Below are 22,762 nucleotides of genomic sequence, written 5' to 3'. Positions count from 1 at the left end.
TTGGTCAGACGATGCGTACCGTCGAGGATCGATGCCGTGAACACCAGAGGCACACTCGACTGATGTATCCGAGCAAGTCGGCGGTCGCTGAACATTGTTTGTCGGAAAATCACGCCATGGAGTATGACCGCACGAGGATTCTGGTACAGACGTCGAGATACTGGGACAGTGTTGTTAGAGAGGCCATCGAAATTCGCACCAATGACGACCTCATAAACCGTGACTGTGGCTATAATCTTAGCAAGGCTTGGGAACCGGCGATTGGGTTAATCAAGAGTAAATCGAGCAAACGTATAGTTGTGACGACGACGGCGGACAGAGCCATCACACCGACGTTATCTCAGACGCCGTCGCAATCTTTTCCACCGCGCGACCGTGGCGCGGGGCGCGGACGGCGGAGGGAGCGCGCCGCGGGCGGAGGGTATTTAAATCGGTCGCCGCCGCGACCGAACCCAGTTCCCTCTGAGCAGCCATAGCGTACGGATCTCCGTGCTGGCACGTTCACAGGAGCTCAGTCCGTCAGTTCACCTGATGATGGCGACATGTATGATCGCCGAAATATTGTGCCCGTTGGACACTACAGACCAGCAGCACACCCGTGGATATTTTGATTATCAAATACGCCGGGAGAAACTCAAAAATCACAAGGTAAAAGTTGCTCCACAAATGAGCCATACTGTTGCAGCTGCAACTGAAACATATGTTTCTACTCACACATTACCATCTGAAGCTATACACACAGCTGAGTTTGTGGAAAAGGTAGATAATCGCTTTGATTCACTCAACAGTAATGAGCAATATCCCAGGGATGGAAAACAATTTAGGTGTGCTTTGTCAGAAAATTCACCACATTTAGAAATGTGGTATAGCATATTGAGGGAAATAGGCAGCTCGCAAATAATAGATTTAAAAACGGGAGGGAACAAGACTAATATGTTTAGCTTCATAAAAGGTTGGCAGATTACATTACAGTCTATTATTTTCTTGTGGAAGACCTTGAAAGTGGTTGGCTTTAAGTAGTTAAATTTAAAGGCGCTCAATCAAGCTGCTTTAGAAAATTTCTTTTGTTGTATAAGACAACATGGTATTGCCAATACAAACCCAACTTGTTTTCAGTTTGTACAAGCTCTGAAGACTTGTGTTGTCAATCATATGACTTTGCCTTTCAAAGCCATGAGTGTAAGTAACTGTGAAAATGATGATTACACTCGCTTGAGCAGTTTGTGTCACTTTTTGGCAGCTAGTGGTAGGAATGAACATTTAAGTGAATGTGAGATGAATGACACTGATACACATGAGCAATTTTTTTCTTACTCAGATGGTATCATCGAGTCTGAGGAAGATCAACAATCCTTATCCTATGTAGCAGGCTATGTAAAAGCCATAGATGTACCAGATGATTGTGAAACATGTAATACCAGTCTCTACTCCTCTGTTGTGACTGAAAATCATTTGTTTACCTCATTTAAAGAGAATAGTGAGGAGCATTCTCATTTGAAATATGCAAGTGAAAGAGTCATGATTTTCCTAAGGGCACTCCATGATCAGCTGTATGAGTATCTAAATAGTCATGGTCACACAACAAGACTACATGATAATTTTTAGAAAACATTTGTTCTGTCTCATACAACAATTTGCAATAAACATGACATTGAAGAGAGACTTCTGGAGACAAGTATTCCATTTATAATCTACAAGTATGTGAAAGAAAATAAATTTACAAACAAGAGGAAATTGTGTATGCAACAACTTAAAAAGAAGTTCAAATCATGTTAAAAGACTTTGTATTCCCGTGTTTATTATGTGTACAATGAGAGTAAGCTCCCTATACATATACAAATGTTGTGTTAAAAGCAGAGAATTACATGTTCTTGTATCAAAATCATGCCTTTGATTTGTTATGACAAAATCTGGTAATTCAGCAGGAACGTAACTTAACACTTTCTAGATGTGATGATTGGACTCCAAAAGTATAATGAATAAAGTGCTGTGAAGGGAAATTTGTGTTAATTTTCAGTAGTGTACCAAACAAAGTTTTCAAAGAGGAAGTAAATAAATAAAAATGTTAAAAACAAATGTTGTACCAGCGTCTTCTTTCATTATTTAAACATGATGGGTGTTGCCAAAATAACAGCCAAGTTGGGGAAAAAAGAAAAAAAAAATGTTGTGTGTTGCAGTTCATTTTCTTTGTATGTCTCATTGGCAAAAGCATTTTGGCTACATTCATGGAGTGTCTACCTGCTCTGCTCCCAATTTGTTTTTCAGTTGATGTAAAGTAGAATTTTGTGTGTTTCATAAATTTATTTGAACTGTGCAGAAGTTCAATTTCGGATGACTGAATATCCATAAATAACAATCAACAGAAAAAATAATAAATCGGATTTTGTAGACTTTACAGTACATCCTTGGTTTGTAGCACAGATTTTTTTTTTTGTAAATGACCTCTTGGTTATCCTTTAGCTGTGTAGTTATTTATTTGTGTAACCTACTATTCCACTTTCGATCATGCGAGTGGACATAATGTGCTTTAGGATATGTGGAAACGTAAAAATCATTTATATATGCATGCAATGTCAGATGATTTTTTAGTCTGACATGTGCTAAAGCTCGTTTATTTCCACATAATAATGGCCCATGGCCAAAATCGCAATATTGAGTTTTACAAAAAAATTTCAGTCAAAAGCTGACGACGTAATTTATGAAAATTTTCACAATGTAAACTGCAGCTACGAGTAGTTAATGTTTGTTTTTGATTGAGATTTCTTTTATGTATTACTTTGCAAGATCTCAAAAACCTTTATTACTGCACTATGCAGCCCACATTCAAAGATTAAATGAAAAATATTGTCATCTAATTCGCGTATTTAGAAATAAACATAAGAGATTTTCGCGCCATATTTTTTCGTATTGAAGTTCACAGCCAGGCCACAAGTAGCGCTGGTGTCGTTCTGTGTTGCCGTATAATAACGTGGTCTTTGCACTTCTATTATATCGGTGTTCTGTGGTATACACTACAGGTCGGTGCAATAAGATCAGACGTCACTTCTAGTGATGGGCTAAACTGCGATTTTCCGAAATCTGTGATTTCTATGAATGCTACTTTTCAGTATCTGTTATTCTTAACTGTGATTTGTCGCAGTTAAGGAACCTAGGTCGTGTGTCCCTCCGCCACTGCTATTTCTGCGATTTCTGCTACTTCCGCGATTTCTGCGACTTCCGTGATTTCTGCGACTTCTGCGATTTCTGTGACTTCTGCTACTTCTGCGATTTCTGTGACTCCTGCGATTTCTGCGACTTACCACCGTATGAAAAAGTTACATCTGTTCACACAGAAAATTGCATCTCAACAAACCTGTCATTGGTAAGTATGTTTTACGTTTGTTCTTCCGCTGGCTTTAATTTTGTATTAAAGAAACAACTGTGAAAATATTAATAGTGTAATTAATGTGTAAGTAGCCATACAGTAGCGTAATAGTTCGTGTTTATAAAATGAATTCTAACATATTGTTATGTTCACAGGAACGCGAACTACATTTCAGTCATTCAGTAAAGTGATAACTCAAAATATAATTGTCAACAGATCTGGAGAAATTGCCACTGCGTCTTTAGACCGTTTTCGTCAAACGAGAGGTTAGTTTCTAAGTGTTTCGATGGACTTCAGTGAGATCGTTCTTGCAAATGGGAAATATACCCCATTGAGTGGCTTTCGTTAGAGCAAATTTTACCAATCTACTCTGTCAATTATATTGCTTGTAATTAGTGACAGCAAAAATTGTTTAATAATCCTTGTGATTTTGCAGACAGAGTTCTGACTCAGATTACTGGTTGCTGTACGTATCTATCCACATCAAAGCTGTTGAGAGAGACTCGTGAAGATTCAAGACAGCTCTTAGAAGATTTTGCAGTTTAAAAGTGACATAATTGTGAAATAAGTGTGCAGATGAGTTATTAAACTGTGTTTTATTGAAGTTGTTGTGCGATTTTAAAGGAATAATAAATGTTAAATACAGTGAGTGAATAAGGAAAGTCTCATTTTCCACATGTTTAAGCCGTCCTATACCTGTAATTTTCCGCCGCTTATTTACTGGTAAACACTAGTTGGGGAGTGACATCCCCCCCCCCCCCTTTCTCCACAATCTTGGTGTGACACTGACCTGTAACATATCCCAAAGTCTACAATATGCATTTTGAGGCTTCCATTTAAATCAGGAATAGCTCAAGTGCATTACTTGAAAGTAACACAGGAAAAGCTTACTTATGTAGGTGGTAGTAGTGTCGGCAAAAAGGTCTTGTGTGTGAAGTTGCCATGTAGAACACCAGGTGTAAAACTTTTATCCCGAGTCTTGAACTGTGTAGGAACAAAAGTGAGGCATTCATATGACCCAATAATACTGTTTTCATTTCACTACACTTATACAGATGTCTGAGTTCCTCTGTGTTAACATCGCAAAGTCCTGTAGGCATGTGGAGTATTAAGCAAAACTGTCATATTGGAAGCAGAATCAAACACATTTGTTACGTTACTTGATATTTTCAGGAGAAAAAGGCAATGTTGCTTCTTATTAATATAATACTTTCAGAGACACAGCTGTGTTTGACCAACCGTAACTGATGTTGAATGTGCATGTCGTCATATAATGTGAAGGGCTTATTTCAATAGTGGTACTAGTCCATTACCTCCACTTTTCTGTCTATAATGCTTCTGAAATTGATGATCCAAACGAACATAAATAAAGGTTCATCTCTAGCAAGAAGCCATATGCTTGAATATTTCTGGTATCTCAACTGCTGATTTTTGAGCGCTCATTTAACTTTACGACTCTGTATCTCAAAATGAACAAAAATGGAGTTGTACCACTAATGAAATAAGTCCTTCATATGCACACACAGCACACCGATCTCGTGAGGCACAAGGCTCTCATAACGAAGTACGTACGCCGGTCAACAGATGGCACTAGGAAAAGAATGTTAACTGCGCTTTTTAGTTGCTACTTGCGACTCTTAGTTGTGATTTGTCACAGAAATCGCAGTTTCTCGGTAGCGAATAGCGTAGTATGAACTTTGCTCAACAGATGGCACTGGTAACTGCGCTTTTTAGTTGCTACTTTGGACTTGTCACGGAAATCGCAGTTAGACTCGATATCGTATCGCAGAGATGGGCGTAGTACACTACGAACTTTCGCCAACAGATGGCACTGTTAACTGCGCTTTTCAGTTGCTACTTGCGACTCTTAGTTGCGACTTGTCACGGAAATCGCAGTTGGACTCGATAGCGTACCGCAGAGATGGACGTAGTACGAACTTTGGCCAACAGATGGCACTGTTAACTTCGCTTTTTAGTTGCTACTTGCGACTCTTAGTTGCGACTTGTCACTGAAATCGCAGAAAGCAGTGCTAAATTCGACCAATAGATGGCTCGTGTCTTTGAATGTGAAATACTACTTGCGACTGCTAACTGTGACTGAAATCGCAGTTAGATTCTGTAAAGTTGTTATTGTTATATCTGCGACTTCTCAGTCACTGTGATTTCTAACATACGCGATTTCCTGCCCACCACTAGTCACTTCACTTTCAGATTGTGAACTGTAAACATCGACTAATAACGAAAGTAAATTATTCTTTAGCGAGACATGTCTCACTATCCTCCTACAGAGACTGTTGATGTGATGATAATTTTAGGTGAATGCCATAACAACTACGCTGCAGCTGCGCCATTTTATGTGGATTGTTTCCCAAACAGACGACATCCAAGCAAAAACATTATTCGAAATTGCACTCAACGAGCCCGTGCCGTTCTCACCTGTGTTCAACAGGATCCCGAAATGAGTAATCGTGCGATTCAGAGACAAACTGGAATACCGAAATCAAATGTTTTGAGGATTTTGAAGGCACATAAATATCATATCACACCGACACAGGCATTAACGCTGAAAAATGGGCCTTGGAAATGATAAGAGGTGACAATGATTTTTTTTAGGTACATTATGTTCAGCGATGAAGCCACATTCAAAAACAATGGCGACTTCAGTCGTCATTATTGTCAATCCACACTGTCACAGACCCGTTGATAATCAACACAAGTGGTTTTTAATGGTCTGGTGTGGAAATTTAAACGTTTACTTGATAGGACCATATTTTTTTGACCGAAATGTTACTGAGGAATCTTATTTACAACTTCTCTGCGATGATCTATTGGAGCTAATAGAAGATGATTTGGAAACTAGGCAACGAATGTTATTCCAACAGGATGGAGCAGCTCCCCATTATGCTAAAAATGTGCGAAACGTTTTAAATTTACGGTATCCTGGTTGGTGGATAGGACGCGGCATACCAATTCAGTGGCCACCATGTTCACCAGACCTGACATCTTCCGATTTTTTCTTGCGTTTTTTTTTTTAGTATTGTTTATGACAGACAGCCCACAATCCGAAGCGTTATGGAGAAATGCATTCGAAGAGTGTGTGCAGCCATACCATGGGATGTGCTGCTCAAAGCTGTGGACAACTTTTGCAGATGATTGACTTTATGCATTGAAGCAAATGGGGGTAATTTTGAACAATTTCTTCATGGCTAATTTCATTAATTAAGTACCCCAAATTGTGAGAGGTAAGGGGACTCACACTAATGAAGCACCCCAACATGTGAGAGACAAGGGGACCCACACTAAAGAAGCACCCCATGGGAACATCATTCTACTAAGTCCATGTAGTCGTACCTGGGTAACGCTAAAAGTAGGATACAGTAGATTTTGTACAAAAACAGCTTAATTTGGAGTAACGAAAGAATTGGTGCACATTTTTTATCGATTTGATGCGTCTTTCTTGGATAATTCTAAATAAATCTGAGTTCTTCCCCAATTTTACTTTTTTCTCGATTTCACTGCCATCTGTCAACGGTATAAAAAATGTTTCAGACAAAACTTGATTACTTTTTTATGGAGAATCCGCATCTGCAATAAAAATGGGTGTTTCCATTTAAGATTTAAAAGTTGTGCCCCACCCCACGCAAGTGGGTGGGGGCTGGAGGTCATGTGTAGTATCATTTGATGTCCCCCTTTGAGCTTACGAACTTCTGATTCACTTATAAACTACAGATGGGATAGGAGAAGAGTTTGACTCCCTCAGGAAACATGAAAAATGAGTGCTGGGGTAAGCATTATTGCCACATAATGAATCCAACACAGAATGTTGAACCCCCTACTTGCTTGTAGGTCTTACTTCTCGTTCAATGCTGTTATTGTGAATTACTAAGAAACTGTCCTCACACAGCTGTCCTAAGTCCACAGTTAATAGTACCTCTTGTTTCACACTCTTTGATAGGTTTCCAGTAGCACCAATAATTTTTATTCTGGAAACATGTATCACTACTAGACACTCTGTGTTCTTAATGTATTCAAAAAATGCCTGTGAAATGCCATTCAAATCACTACCACTGTTCAGTAAACACTTTACATGTTTACCTTGTACACTGGCTGTTATTACAGGATGACAAACTTCCTTTTTACTTACCACGTGATGATCTGCATGCAACAAATCTCATTAATCTTTTCCCTGGTAAAACTATCATCTTGCTTACCAAAACGATAATCAGACCCACTGTCACTTCCTCTATGCTTTAGATTTTTTACTTCTTGCACCATTTCTCTATTTTAGCCAATTTTGAATCTACTTTTTCATTTACTTTTTCCTCTGCCACTACTGCACCCTTCGTTTCTACTTCCTTTTCTAAATAATTTTTACTCTAATCGATTTGGTTCTTAAGTTTAAACCTATTTTCAGCACATCGTTTCTCAGAAACCTCCACCTTCCTACTATTGTCATCACAAAGTTTCTTTCTGTCACCCACCCACACATTTACGACTCAAAATTTCTATTAGTATTATCACAATCTTCAACTATTGCATCAAACTTCTTATTTTGATTCTGAAAGATTAGCACTAACTACCTCACTAACTACCTTAAAGTTCATCTTTTAGGCTAGACATGTCACTTTCAATACTACTAATGTCTACTTTCATACTACTTTCCATACTATTCAAACTACTCACAATTTGCCTTAACATCGCTTCCACTTTTTCATCTGCCATAAACTTTTGCTCTTGCTGACTTTCGCTACTAGTTACATTCATGTTTGATTTATGATCATCGTCGTCCACAGAACCAGTCGCACTTACGTCCTTTTGTTCATTTAATAACTTAACTTCTACAGCTTTGCCCTCAGTCACACTGCATTGTTCATTAAGGCCACTCATTACGCATTAATACAAAACAGCTTTTGCTACAAAATTGCCTTATTCTCATTCACTCTTCTACTGCTGCACTCTGGATCTGCACGGCTGTGGCAAGTTGTAATTCTCTCAGCAGGCATCTAGTTTAATTTCCGGTCAGTAGTGTGTACTTGTGTGCTGATTGGCTGCTCCTGTATTCAGTGGCTGCTTCCATAGTACCCGCTTACTGATTGGCTGCTGTTATATTATGGCCATGAAACCCCAGTGCTGATTGGCTTTATCCTTTCTTCCATATAAAACTGTACTGTAAACCACTCGAATTCACACTTCACTGACAATGTTCATGAGTTGTAGTTTATTGTGCCCACATACAAAAGTCCTCACATCAGGACAACATATATGTGATGGTTTCCTGCTTCCTTTTATTTCTTTGTTTGTTGTCCTCAGTGTCGACATACTGGCTCAAAAAATAGGTGGTGGAAGTGCAGTATTGTCTTCTGTAAATAATGTAGCCGACAAGTGCAAAGTTGCATTATACAGTACTTTACTTTCACTGTTCACAACCCCCTATAGTACACAGTTATATGGCTAGTGCACTACTGCTTAACCTTTAATAAGCCTCATCAACAGGTAGCAGGCGAACATCCATATACTGCTACATTAGTTTCTGTTGGACATCTACGAGCAGTAAAAACCTAACCACATGGTTCACAGTTCTTGAAGAATAGAAAGGTACCTATCTACATCTACATGGATACTCTGCAAATCACTTTTACGTGCCTGGCAGAGGGTTCATCGAACCATCTTCACAACTATCTATTATTCCAATCTCGTATAGCACGTGGAAAAAATGAACACCTATAGCTATCCATATGAGCTCTGATTTCCCTTATTTCATCGTGGCGATTGTTCCTCCCTATGTAGGCCAGGGTTAACAAAATATTTTCGCATTTGGAGGAGAAAGTTGGTAATTGGAATTTAATAATAAGATTCCGTAGCAACGGAAACCGCCTTTCTTTTAATGACATCCAGCCCAAATCCTGTATCATTCCTGTGACACTCTCTCCCATATTTTGCGATAATACAAAACGTGCTGCCTTTCTTTGAACTTTTTCGATGTACTCCGTCAGGTCTATCTGGTAAGGATCCCACACCACACGCAGTATTCTAAAAGAGGACCAACAAGCGTAGTGTAGGCAGTCTCCTTAGTAGGTCTGTTACATTTTCTAAGTGTCCTGCCAATAAAATGCACTCTTTCGTTAGCCTTCCCCACAACATTTTCTGTGTGTTCCTTCCATTTTAAGTTGTTCATAATTGCAATACATAGGTATTTAGTTGAATTTACAGTTTTTAGATTAGACTGATTTATGGTGTAACTGAAGTTTAATGAGTTCCTTTTAGCACTCATGTGGATGACCTCACATTTTTCGTTATTTAGGATCTACTATGGAGGGTCAACGTATGGAGCAAACACTGCCATTGTTTTAACACACAGCCTAGTTGTGTGAGACTTATTTCACAGTTAAGTTGAGGTATTGTTGTTGTTCTAACCAACACAGGTTTCTCGGCTGTGGACTGACTGTCTCAGGACCAAAAATTGGGCCCATATATATCCTCACAATAATAGGTGCTGACACTACACATTGCTCTATGTTTAAGGTGGAAGGAGTATAAAGAGGGTCTATACAGGGCGATGTTCTTGAGGACAATATTATGGAAATGGAAGAGGATGTAGATGAAGATGAAATGGGAGATATGATACTGCGTGAAGAGTTTGACAGAGCACTGAAAGATCTAAGTCGAAACAACATCCCGGGAGTAGACAACATTCCATTAGAACTAGTGACAGCCCTGGGAGAGCCAGTCCTGACAAAACTCTACCATCTGGTGAGCAAGATGTATGAGACAGGCGAAATTCTCTCAGACTTCAAGAAGAATATAATAATTCCAATCCCACAGAAAGTAGGTGTTGCCAGATGCGAAAATTACCGAACTATTAGCATAATAAGTCACAGCTGCAAAATACTAATGCGAATTCTTTACAGATGAATGGAAAAACTGGTAGAAGCCGACCTCGGGGAAGATCAGTTCGGATTCCGTAGAAATGTTGTAACACGTGAGGCAATACTGACCCTACGACATATCTTAGAAGAAAGATTAAGCAAAGGCAAACCTACGTTTCTAGTATTTGTAGACTTAGAGAAAGCTTTCGACAATGTTGCCTGGAATACTCTCTTTCAAATTCTGAAGGTGTCAGGGGTAAAATACAGGGAGCGAAAGGCTAGTTACAATTTGTACAGAAAGCAGATGGCAGTTATAAGGGTCGAGGGACATGAAAGGGAAGCAGTGGTTGGGAAGGGTGTGAGACAGGGTTGTAGCCTCTCCCCCATGTTATTCAATCTGTATATTGAGCAAGCAGTAAAGGAAACAACAGAAAAATTCGGAGTAGGTATTAAAATCCATGGAGAAGAAATAAAAACTTTGAGGTTCGCTGATGGCGTTGTAATTCTGTCAGAGACAGCAAAGGACTTGGAAGAGCAGTTGAACGGAATGGACAGTGTCTTGAATGGAGGATATAAGACGAACATCAACAAAAGCAAAACAATGATAATGGAATGTAGTCGAATTAAGTCAGGTGATGCTGAGGGAATTAGATTAGGAAATGAGACACTTAAAGTAGTAAAGGAGTTTTGCTATTTGGGGAGCAAAATACTGATGATGGACGAAGTAGAGAGGATATAAAATGTAGACCGGCAATGGCAAGGAAAGCGTTTCTGAAGAAGAGAAATTTGTTAACATCGAGTATTGTTTTAAGTGTCAGGAAGTCGCTTCTGAAAGCGTTTGTATGGAGTGTAGCCATGTATGGAAGTGAAACATGGATGATAAAATAGTTTGGACAAGAAGAGAATAGAAGCTTTTGATATGTGGTGCTACAGAAGAATGCTGAAGATTAGCTGGGTAGATCACAAAACTAATGAGGAGGTAATGAATAGAATTGGGGAGAAGAGGAGATTGTGGCACAACTCGACTAGAAGAAGGGATCAGTTGGTAGGACATGTTCTGAGGCATCAAGGGATCACCAATTTAGTAATGGAGGGCAGCGTGGAGGGTAAAAATCCTAGAGGGAGACCAAGAGATGAATACACTAAGCAGATTCAGAAGGATGTAGGCTGCAGTAGGTACTGGGAGATGATGAAGCTTGCACAGGATAGAGTAGCATGGAGAGCTGCATCAAACCAGTCTCAGGACTGAAGACCACAACAACAACATAATTTAGAGAACTACAACTAAAACTTAACTCATTAGATGAACTGAATACATCAAAAGATTGGTTCTTTTTAACAGTATCTTCCACTACAAGAGTTAAGATGAATTATTTGTTTAAATGATGAAATCAACAAACATCATTATGCAAACAATACTTTTGACAAAACTGTTGATTACTTTGGAATTAATTAAGAACTGGCTTTGCTAACATGTTTTTCAATAGAGCTAAATAGATCCTTTAAGATTAGTATCTTGTCTTACAAATGTTTATAATTAGTACAGAATTTATATTTGTTTATATGTCAACAATAAAATTAAGTTACAAAACAATTATTGATTTCACCCTATAATGAAAGTATTAACTTCAAATAGTCAAATTAAATTATAAAATCAATCACATACATAAAACTAAGCACTAAATTAGATCTCGTGTTATATTCTTTAACACCGAGGGCCGACCTTTTTTTTTTTATGAAAATGCAGATTATACTCACATATGTTAATGGTAATTAGTTAAAAACAAAATGAATTTTGAGGAGGAAGATGGCAAAACAAGAGGGGAAGTAAATTTATCCCTGCTTGCCTCGTCACAAGTTGGCTTTTTGGATTGGGTTTTTCGTTACTACATGAATATTACTTTAAAGTATGCCTGAAAACCGCGAACCGCATGAAGCCAACAGTATGACGATCACTGGGTCAAATCATTGGATTTATCATGTTAAGATTATATGATACTGTAAGTTTATGATTTCTTTAGCAATAAACAGTTTCCTCCTGGTTCCTTTGACAGTGCTACAATTGATTCCTTTCTGCATCCTTCTGTAGTGTGAATTAGTACTCCTGGTTACTAAAATATTAAGAGGAATCTCTTTGACTTCCCTTCCTTCCTTTTGAAAAGCTATGCATTACATGGTTCAAAAAGAATCAATAAAAGAATTTGTAAATGAAGAGTATGACAAAATAGCTTGACAGAAACCAAGAAAACTATAGCTTTGTGACTGTTAATTTCTGTAAATGAGCTGCCATTTGACTTACCTTTATTTTCTACATGGAAGCAACTGTAAATAATTTTCATGTATCATTGCAGTCCCTGCAGCAATCAAATGAATAATAAAGTTATTAGAAAATTTTGCACCTTACAGAACCATTAAGTGTTTTTTCAAAAGTCAATAATGCCCAGTTGTTCAAAACTTAGATCTTTATAGTTACAAACTGAGATTGCTGCATTGCATGACCTGTTGACACAGTTTTGTCAAAAATCTGATCATAGCAGATTTTAAGGGTGTTGAAATAACAGGTTTCTGCAAAATTCGATACATGCTCTCAGTCAAGTTGATAACAGCGAACAATGATTTGCTTCTGAGAGACTTTAAGGGAGACATCACTGTCAATGATAATGTGAGAAGTTTTTAAGGAACATAAACTATAGGCAAGCATTTGCCACCAGCACCAACAACAGAAATGAATTACAACATCAAATATTAAACCCCAATTATTACTCAGTTCGAGCCAGCTTTTTCAGGGAGAAGGAATGTCAAGAAAGAAGTAGAAAGGAAAAATACTATTTCAATAATCTACAGCATAAGATAAAAAGATAGCCTGACATTACCTGTATATGCTACAATAATTCAAGTAACATCTGGGAGTCCAAAGACATATTCTCAAAAAGAACAAGATCTGGAGAAAACAAATTAATTAGTAACAAGCCACAGGTTGTACAAACTTAGGAAAAAACATTCTATGCAATAATGAAGAAGAAAAATCCAAATATGGTTAAAACATGTGTTGATACACAACAGAATTATACAATACCAAAGTTCTCTGTACGTGAATTATTCTATTCAAGACAGGTTAGGCTACACAATTTGTCACTCTGTAGCACAGTCATAGGAGAGGACTGCTTTTTATTCTTGGCTTGTAACAGGACTAAAAAGATGCAACCAAGTGGCTTCTGCTCTTCTGGATTTTCTCAGAAACGTTACAGCGCCTGGGCTACAAAATGGTCGAAATAAAATCGAGTCAAATTAAGAACAGAGTAATGATGTGTACACCAATGGCTTTCATGGAACAGATCAGAAAAATTAATAAGCTGGACCAATTTTTCCCTGTTGGTTGTCAGAGCTACAATCCTGACAGGGCATTTTGTAGTGTGTATAAATACTACTAGCAATAAAAACATATTATTTCACCAACAAAGTACTATAAAGTGCTGGAACAACACAGCATTGTCAAGATATTAAATAAAGTTTGGAAAACAAAGGACCTCAATTCCAGTGCACTAAAAACGCCATGCTCTACGATGCCTTTCACGGTAACTGCTCAGCGAGTGATTGCTTACAAAAAGTCTAAGTAGTTTTTGTTGTTAGTATCGGACACTTATAATGGAAGTCCTGTAAAAGTTGAAATCCAGAAACTACAGCCCAGAAAGTGAGGAAAGCAGCCACATTGGTAAAGAAGAACATGGTCAGCTAGGAAAAGAAAAAGGATGTCTTAAAACGTTTCAAGAATTTTAAAATTTAAGAAGGAGCAGAAGAGTTTCATAAAGACATTGTTGAATGTTATCAATAGATCTCTGATTTAGTATTGTTGTGGCCAGTATCTTCTATGGTATTTCAATACTGTTCGTTGCTATTTTGCACTCCTGCTTATCAAACAGTTATGGAAAAGTATTATACTAAAGGGTTACATTGTGGTATATTATTATTTTTCAATGTAAAATGAACCATGATGTAGCTCCCTTTATAATTAATATTAAAGAAAATAAAAAAAACTGAAAAAACAAGTAGCATGAATATATTAAAAAAACAGTCTTTTTCACCTTTGCATTCATCATCTTTTGAAAATTATTCGAAACTTAGTCCCTCTATTTTGAAATAAACAACGAATATTTTAGAGATGTCAAACACATAGTCAGAACCATGGCTACAAAGGCAGTGTAAACGTTAAATTATCTTGTTTATGTAATAAGTATTTTGGTCTGATATTTCAAAAACGCATTTACCCAAAAATTTACTTTTTTGCATTTATCGAGTAATGAAAAAATGCTCTTCAATTGAAATATTTACCACCGTGCAATTGATTTTAAGGTATAGGTATATTTGAGATACGTAAGACAGGAAAAATAGTCGTACTCCAATTACAACTGAAAAAATATATTTATTATTTATTTACAAGCACTTTAGTGCAATATTACTAATGAAACTGAAATAACAAACATTAACAGTGACCACTATGGTATGTGAAACCATAAATAAGAGCAGAACAATAAACACCATGAACTATATTTTTCTGACAGAACTTTCACAGTGGGCAGTCTATAAAATATTATGTACAGAAAATATTTCCTAACTTTAAAGCGACTGCAACTAATTGAAATACATTCAATTTATTTAAAAAGGAAATCACAGTAATTCTTTAGCATATTTCTTCAGCACAGAAGAAATAGCTACTTCAGAAGTTTGTAACTGTTCTAACAATGTGTACATGAAGCTGTACCTTTGACTCTGCACTAAGAAGATAACCAAAATCTGTGTTTATATGAGGCTATGTATTTGCCATTTTGTTCTGCAACACCTTTTTTTGTTTCTTTTTTATTCTTTTTCTTTCAGTATTTGTTAACTTCTTTCTCCTGTGATTGAATGATTCAGAATCTGTTACAATTGTTACATTGTTATTTATTTTATTTTTCTTCAATTTTTTGTTCATATTTGGAACATAAAATTTATTGTGATGGCCATTATTTTTATGGTTTTTGTAGGGAAATACATTAAAGTTCAGAGATCTTGACTGTGCATCATACGTATCAAAAGTCTCACTGTTTGGAAACTTGCAATTAAGTGACGTATGGCCTCTTCTTGCACAGTTGCAACAGAACTGTTCATTTGGTCTCTTCAACGGATATTTGGAACTAACAGAATTTTCATGAGGAGATGTCTGTAAGAGAAAGAAGTGCAATTAAATGCCACATACTATTAATAAAGCATATTATTAACAACACAACAGCCATAATTAATACGCAACAGATCCAAATGTAATGTACAACATAGTTTACAGAATGTTTCTGCTGCAGATTGGTTCTGTCCACAGCTTTGTGAACCATTATGTAATTATCAGTTACTACATGGCACAGAGCAGTCACTACTTTGCGCATGGACAGAGTACAATGGTGGGGGATGTCTTAGTTAATGCCAAGGGTTGGCTGAACAAGTGTACAATTTCAATTAAAATTTGGGGGTTCCTTACTTCTGTCAGGAGATAGATGTGACTACTGGCAACTGGTTATCATATACTAAGGTGCTACAGCACAGTGTAAATATCACACTAAAATTATGTAATTTCTCTTTGAATGCATGCTGGTATGCAAATAAAATGAACAGAAACATGTTCTGTTGGGCTCTTTCTGAGATAACTAAAAACCAAAAACAAGTGCTAAAATGATGATTATCAGCGCTTCGATTAACAAAGAGAAGGGACATAATTGTCTGTTTTCGAAACACATGTTCTGATGTGATGTCATTTCTTCTGGCATTATGAGTGCAACACTGCTCACAGCACCAGGTCAGTATTTTTCTTCAAAATTGCATGTAACATATTAAGCAAGTGTAGAGTATGAGGGGTATTGAAGGAGCAGCTGTTGTAATGCCTCTATAGGTGAGAGGTCAGCCACAATGTTTGATAATTCCTTGGCCTGAGTTTGATTCCAGTTGCCACCTACATTTTTTTCTTCATTTTGTTTGATTCCTCACAATGTTAAACAATTAATTATAAACAACAGTTCAATTTATATACATGCAAAATTAACAGGCTAGAGATAGTCATAAAGCAAGTATATGAGCAAATTTCATATGAAATGTTATCGTTTTTTTAGTGGGTACCACAGTAACGAATTTATTAAAAGAAGGTGGCATTTTCCACTTTTCTTGTATTAATTTTATTTGTTCATGACTGGTTTCAGCCCTCTAGGTCATTCTCAAGTGATTTTACAAGTTCTGAAGTATAATACTATGCCTTACATATCGAACTGTCAGTGTCTTTAAATTTATCTTTTCAATTTGTTACAATGCTGTCTTGCTGGTTTGACATTACAATACCTTTGTGAGTGTTCAAGGCAGCACTTGTGAACCAAAATGAATACAAAACACTAATTTAAAGATTCTGACATTCCCATATATACAGCATAGTCTTCTATTGCTGAACCACATCACCACTTGATAATGGCCTATAGGCTGAAACAAGCTGTGCACAAATAAAATTAATACAGCAAAAGTGGAGAATGCCACCTGTTTTTAGTATGAAAGTGTTTTCCGTAGAGGCTTCACTAATAAGGCTCTTTGCCACTAGATCTTTGGAGGAGAAAGTGAGCTTTAAAGAAGTAGGTAGATCTTCCCCAAATGTAAATCTAACGACAGGAGAATCATAATTCTTGCTGTAGAATCTTAGAACATATGCCGAAATCACAGATAATTATGTATCTAGAACAGAATGACCTCCTTTATGCTAACCAGCATGGGTTCCGATGAGAACAATCATGTGAGACCCAACCTGCACTTTTCTCACATGACACAGTGAAAGCTTTGTATCAAGGCCATTAGGTAGATGCAGTATTTCTTGATTTCCGAAAAGCAGTACCACATGGACACTTGTTGTCAAGAGTTTGATCATCTAGCGTATCAAGTGAAATTTGTGACTGGATTGAAGACTTTTTAGTAAGGAGGACAGAGCATGTTATCTTGGATGGAGAGTCTTCATCATGGGAGTCAGTTGGCAGCCTTGCTGACCTTGAAGACAATATTACTAGTAACATCAGGCTTTTTGCAGATGATGCAGTTACCTATAATGAATTATTATCTGAAAGAAACTGCATAAATATCCAATCAGATCTTCATAAGATTTCAAAGTGGTGCAAAGACTGGCAAATTGCTTTAAATGTTCATAAATGCACAATTGTGCACTTCACAAAACAAAAAACATAGTATCCTATGACTATAATCTCAACGAGTCAGTGTTGGAATCAGCCAACTCAGTATGGATATGAAATGGAATGATCACATAGCCTTAATCCTGGGTAAAGCATGTGGTAGACTTTGGTTTATTGTTAGAATACTGGGGAAGGGCAATCAGTTTACAAAAGAGATTGTTGCAAATCACTCATGCAACACATCCTAGAATACTGGGACCCAGGCCAAATAGGCCTAACAGGAGATATGAAATGTATAAAGCAGCATGAATGATCACAGGTTTGTTTGATCCATGGGAGAGAGTCACAGAGATACTGAAGGAACCGAACTGGAATACTCTTGAAGAGAAACGTAAACCATCCTGAGAAAGTCTATTAACAAAGTTTCAAGAACCAGCTTTAAATGATTACTCTAGGGATATACTACAACCCCCTACAAATCACTCACATAGGGTTTGTGAGGATAAGATTAGAATAATTACTGCACACACAGAGGCATTCACAAAATCATTCTTTCTGCGCTCTCTACATGAATAGAACAGGAAGAAACCTTACTAACTGGTACAATGGAATGTACTCTATGCCCTGTACCTCATGGCGGTTCACAGAGTATAGATGCAGATGGAGATGTAGGGAGTATGAAACGAGGTTAACCAATCTGGCTAAAACTACATGAGTACAAAGAGGAAGATGCTCCTTTCAAGCTACTAGAATATTTCACCTTAGTGAGCTTGGGGGAAGGGTATTCGTGAAATTCCTATATTCTATTTAGTTATGATTACTACCCTTGTTTTAGGCACCACACTGTAGCATATTGGTAAAATTTTGCATGAGCAGTCAATGGATTTTACTGTCACTATAATTTCAAACAAATATAGCAACAGGATACGGAACTGTCTTTTAGCCTAATTTTGGCCACTTTAAAATCACCCGTGGGTGGAACAACATTGTGAACAATGACATCAATTATCACACCAAATCATCTGATTTGGTACTGTGAGGCTTTGTTTTTCACCATTGGACATGATAATATGTAATATATCACTGAAAATTTGTTACTAATTTGGCGGCCGATGTGGCCGTGCGGTTCTAGGCGCTGCAGTCTGGGACTGCGAGACCGCTACAGTCGCAGGTTCGAATCCTGCTTCGGGCATGGATGTGTGTGATGTCCTTAGGTTAGTTAGGTTTAACTAGTTCTAAGTTCTAGGGGACTAATGACCTCAGAAGTCGAGTCCCATAGTGCTCAGAGCCATTTGAACCATTCTTTTGTTACTAATTTAGAAAGGATCCAATGTAGCCTGAAGTCACTCTTACTCTAGCAGTGACAAGGGAAGTCACAAGTAGCTTTTGTGGAATGCTTCAACAGCCTTAAGAATAATTGTGACTACATGAGTAGAGACGATAACTATACTTTGGTCATTCAGTATTTGAGAATCAGAGCAGGTAAGAGACTTGCAACAAATTTTACACATATTTCAAACATTTTTGTTTCTCACTAACAACCCCCACAAAAATTATGAAAGGAAAAAATTTACTGCTTAGTACATTTCTGCTGTTCTTGCGGTAAAACTGCCACGTGAAACATGATGTTTAAGTTTATTAATTCATTGCTACAAACTCTATTCGCAACACTTTTGGCAGACAGTATCCACATCTGCCACTGAATGTGTCTACAAAAATATATGGTGTGATCAAAAAGTAAACTGGTTGTTTCCTGATGCTCCTACTGGGCCGAGCCTAGTATCATCTTTCCATTGCTATCTTCCAACTCCTCATGAAAAGTGCTGTTCCAGAATTTCAATCTCTCCGTGATCCACAATGCCTCTCTTGTAACTTCTGCCACTGGAGTTTGTTTAGCATCTCTGTGATGTTCTCTCGCCAGCTAAACGATCCTGTGAAGAAATGCGCCGCTCTTCATTGGATCTTCTCTACCTCATCTATCAGTTCTACGTGATAGGGATCCCAGACAGATGAACAATACTCAAGAATCGGATAAACAAGTGCCTTATAAGCCACTTCTTTCGTGAATGAGTTACACTTCCTTGAGATTCTTCCAATGAATCTGAGTCTGGTGTCTGCTTTTCCCACTATTTGTTTTATATGGTCATTCCACTTAAGGTCACTCTGGATAGTTACACCGAGATATTTTACGGCAGACCCTGTCTCCAGCTGTTTGTTATCAATAGTGTAGCTGCACAGTTGTGGATTTCTTTTCCTATGTATGCGCCATATGTTACATTTATTTACGTTCAGGGTCAACTGCCAGAGCCTGCACCATTCATCAATTCTCTGCAAGTCGTTCTGCAAATTCTTACTATCTTCTGGTGGTGTTACTTTGGTATAGACAACTGCATCATCTGCGAATAGCCTTAAAGAGCATTTGATGCTTTCTACAAGATCGTTTATATTTTATATTGTAAACAGCAATGGTTCTATCACACTTCCCTGTGGTGCTGCGGATATTGGACTGTGTGTTGAGAATTAAACCGGGGACCTAGAAACGATGGAGAGGCTTCGCCTCGCAGTAGCCCTCAGTGGTTCACAACCCCACAACATGCCACAGCAGTCCATCACCGACATATTGTAACTGAGGCAGAATAAGGGACACCAGCCTGCATTCGCCGAGACAGATGGAAAACCGCCTTAAAAACCATCCACAGGCTTGCCGGCACACTGGGGCTCAACACTAATCCATCAGGCAGATTCGTGCAGGGGACTGGCATCCCTTCCCGCTCAGGAAGCAGCGTATTAAGACTGCACAGCTATCCGGGTGGGCACTCCAGATATTACCTTCACATCTGTCAATTTAGTTCCGTCAAGAGCAACATGTTGAGTTATATCTGCAAGAAAGTCTTGAATCCAATCGCAAGTCTGCTCCGAGACTCCATAATTTCATTCTCCCCCCCTCCCCCCAATTAAATGGCAATGCGTAACAGTGTTGAAGGCCTTACTGAAATCAAGGAACATGGTATCAACTTGTGCACCATTGTCCACTGTGCTGTGGATCTCATGGAGGAACAGAGTGAGCCGAGTTTCACAGGATCTCTGTTTGCAGACTCCATGTTAATTTTTAAAAGATATTCATTTTCCAAAAAATGCCATAATTCTTGAGCATAAAACATATTCCATAACTCTACAACAGATTGACGTCAACAATATCGGTCTATAATTGTGTGGATCTGTCTTATGGCCTTTCTTAAAAACGGGAATGACCTGCGCTTTTTTCCAGTCATTATGTACCTTTCATTGCTCAAGCGATCTACGATAAATAACTGCAAGAAGGGGAGCAAATTCTTTCGCATAATCTTTACAGTGTCTTATAGGTATCTCATCTGGTCCTGGACACCTTTCCACTACTAGAAATTGTAGTTGCTTTTCAATTCTGCGACCGGTCATCTCAATATGTGTCATTTCGACATTTCTACAACAATTGAAAGGAGGGACAGTATTACGATCTTCCACAGTGAAACAACTTCGGAAGACGGAATCATTATTTTGGCTTTCTCTCTATTATCTTCCGTTTCGGTGCTGGTGTAGTCACTGAGAGAATGAATAGATGATTTTGACCCACTTACTGATTTTACATACGACCAAAATCTCTCAGGGTTTTTACTGAGGTCGGTTTACAACGTGTTATTTTCAAAATCATTAACCGCTTCTCTCATTGCTCTCCTAATGCTCATTTTCGCTTCTTTCAGCTTTTGTTTGTCAGCTATGTTTTTACTCCTCATGAATCTGTGATGAAGTGCTCTTTGTTTACATAGCACTTTTCTAACATGGCTATTAAACCATGGTGGATCTTTCCCATCCTTTAAAACCTTACTCGGAACATACTTCTCTAGGGAACATTGAATAATGCCTTTGAATTTTTTTCCATTTGTTCTCCACTTCTTCATCCTCATCACTGAATATTTGATGCTGACTGCTGAGATATTCTGAAATTTGTATCCTGTCACCCTTGCTGAGCAAATATATCTTCCTTCCTTTATTAACATTCCTTGTAGGACCCGTCTTCATAGATGCTGTCACAGCCTTATGATCACTGTCACTGACACTACAACACAACACGTCTGTCGTGCAGGTCAATGGGGCAGCCAGTCCTGTTCCCACAAAACATGCCTGTTGTGAACAACAGCCTATATGTCAGGGACTGGGAAAAACATGTTTTTGCCCTATCTCCTTCCTATTAGGAGGTTATAAACCCTACAGTGCTGATACTCATGACACCTGCTGTTTCTGTGTAAAATTTGGTTGAAATTGATCCAAACATACACATATACAGGGTGAAGAAAAACTATGTTATGAAACTTTAACTCTGGATAGCTGTTACCAGTACAAACCAAAATTACTAATGTTGTGTAGGTCGACAATGCACCATTTTTAAACCACGGAAACTTGGCACCATGTGCTCTGATTCGCTGTGAGATTGCCCTGTTGTCATTTGTCAGTTGACAGGCAGCGCCATGGTTGTCAGTTCACACATACAAACATCCCTCGCCCCATCACTGCCCCAATGTGATACACACGTGTCAAAAAGGTCTGCTGTTTATCTCCACCACATCAGAGGCATTCACACATAAGCTTCACTTCGGAGAACGCACACACGTCACTTATAATTTAGTCATACAGTAAGCATAGAGGCAGAGTATTCATTCGAAAAACAACAAGATACAGTTTTCATTTATGGACTAGCCGACGGTAACGTGCATAAAACTTGACAATTTATTGTATGAGGAATGGTACCCAGCAAGATGCCACCCACACCCACAAACATTTATAGAAATTCACCAGCAACTTGGCGTAACAGGCTTGTTAGCAGGATATCGTGTTGATGCTGAAAACCTCGAACATGACGGGATGTTGCATTTGAAGAGACTGTTCTCGAGTGCTTCAAGGAAGCTCCTACAAAAAGTACTTGAGCGGTTGGATACGACATACGGGTCACTCACTGGTTAATCTGGGAGGTTTTGAGGGATGACAGCCAGCATCCATATAGTTTCCACCCTTTCCAAGACCTAAATCCTGAAGTGGACTATGAACACAGGCTAGGGTTTTGCTGGTGGTTTCTGCGACATGTTGCACGAGATCCCGACTTTCCCGTCATTGTGGTGTTTACCAACGAGTGCACCTTCTGTCGGGATGGCTTTTACAACACACTAACTGTTCATTACTGGGCAAGGGAAATCCTCACTTCACGTACATCCAAAGACAACAGGAATGATTTTCGCTCAACATTTGGGCATGGTATTGTGGGTGACCATCTGATTGGTCCGATCCATCTACCTCCTGAAATTACTGGGCAAATTACTTTC

General features: G+C 38.2%; 1 protein-coding gene across 2 annotated transcripts in view; it reads right to left on the bottom strand.

Moving 5' to 3' along the window:
* Nucleotides 1-14,630: 14,630 nt before the first annotated feature.
* LOC126412478 (uncharacterized) overlaps nt 14,631-22,762 on the bottom strand; it is a 106,392-nt gene continuing 98,260 nt past the window's right edge. For both annotated transcript variants that reach the window (XM_050082100.1, XM_050082107.1), the window contains one exon: nt 14,631-15,427. In XM_050082100.1, coding sequence (XP_049938057.1) covers nt 15,038-15,427 — 390 coding nt within the window. In that variant the 3' untranslated portion in view covers nt 14,631-15,037. The remainder of the gene's footprint in view (nt 15,428-22,762) is intronic.

The sequence above is a fragment of the Schistocerca serialis genome, chromosome 1 (assembly GCF_023864345.2).
Source record: "Schistocerca serialis cubense isolate TAMUIC-IGC-003099 chromosome 1, iqSchSeri2.2, whole genome shotgun sequence".
In the NCBI taxonomy this organism is placed as follows: Eukaryota; Metazoa; Arthropoda; class Insecta; order Orthoptera; family Acrididae; genus Schistocerca; species Schistocerca serialis.
Note: the sequence above shows the minus strand (reverse complement) of the source record. Positions and strands in the feature narration are given on the sequence as shown.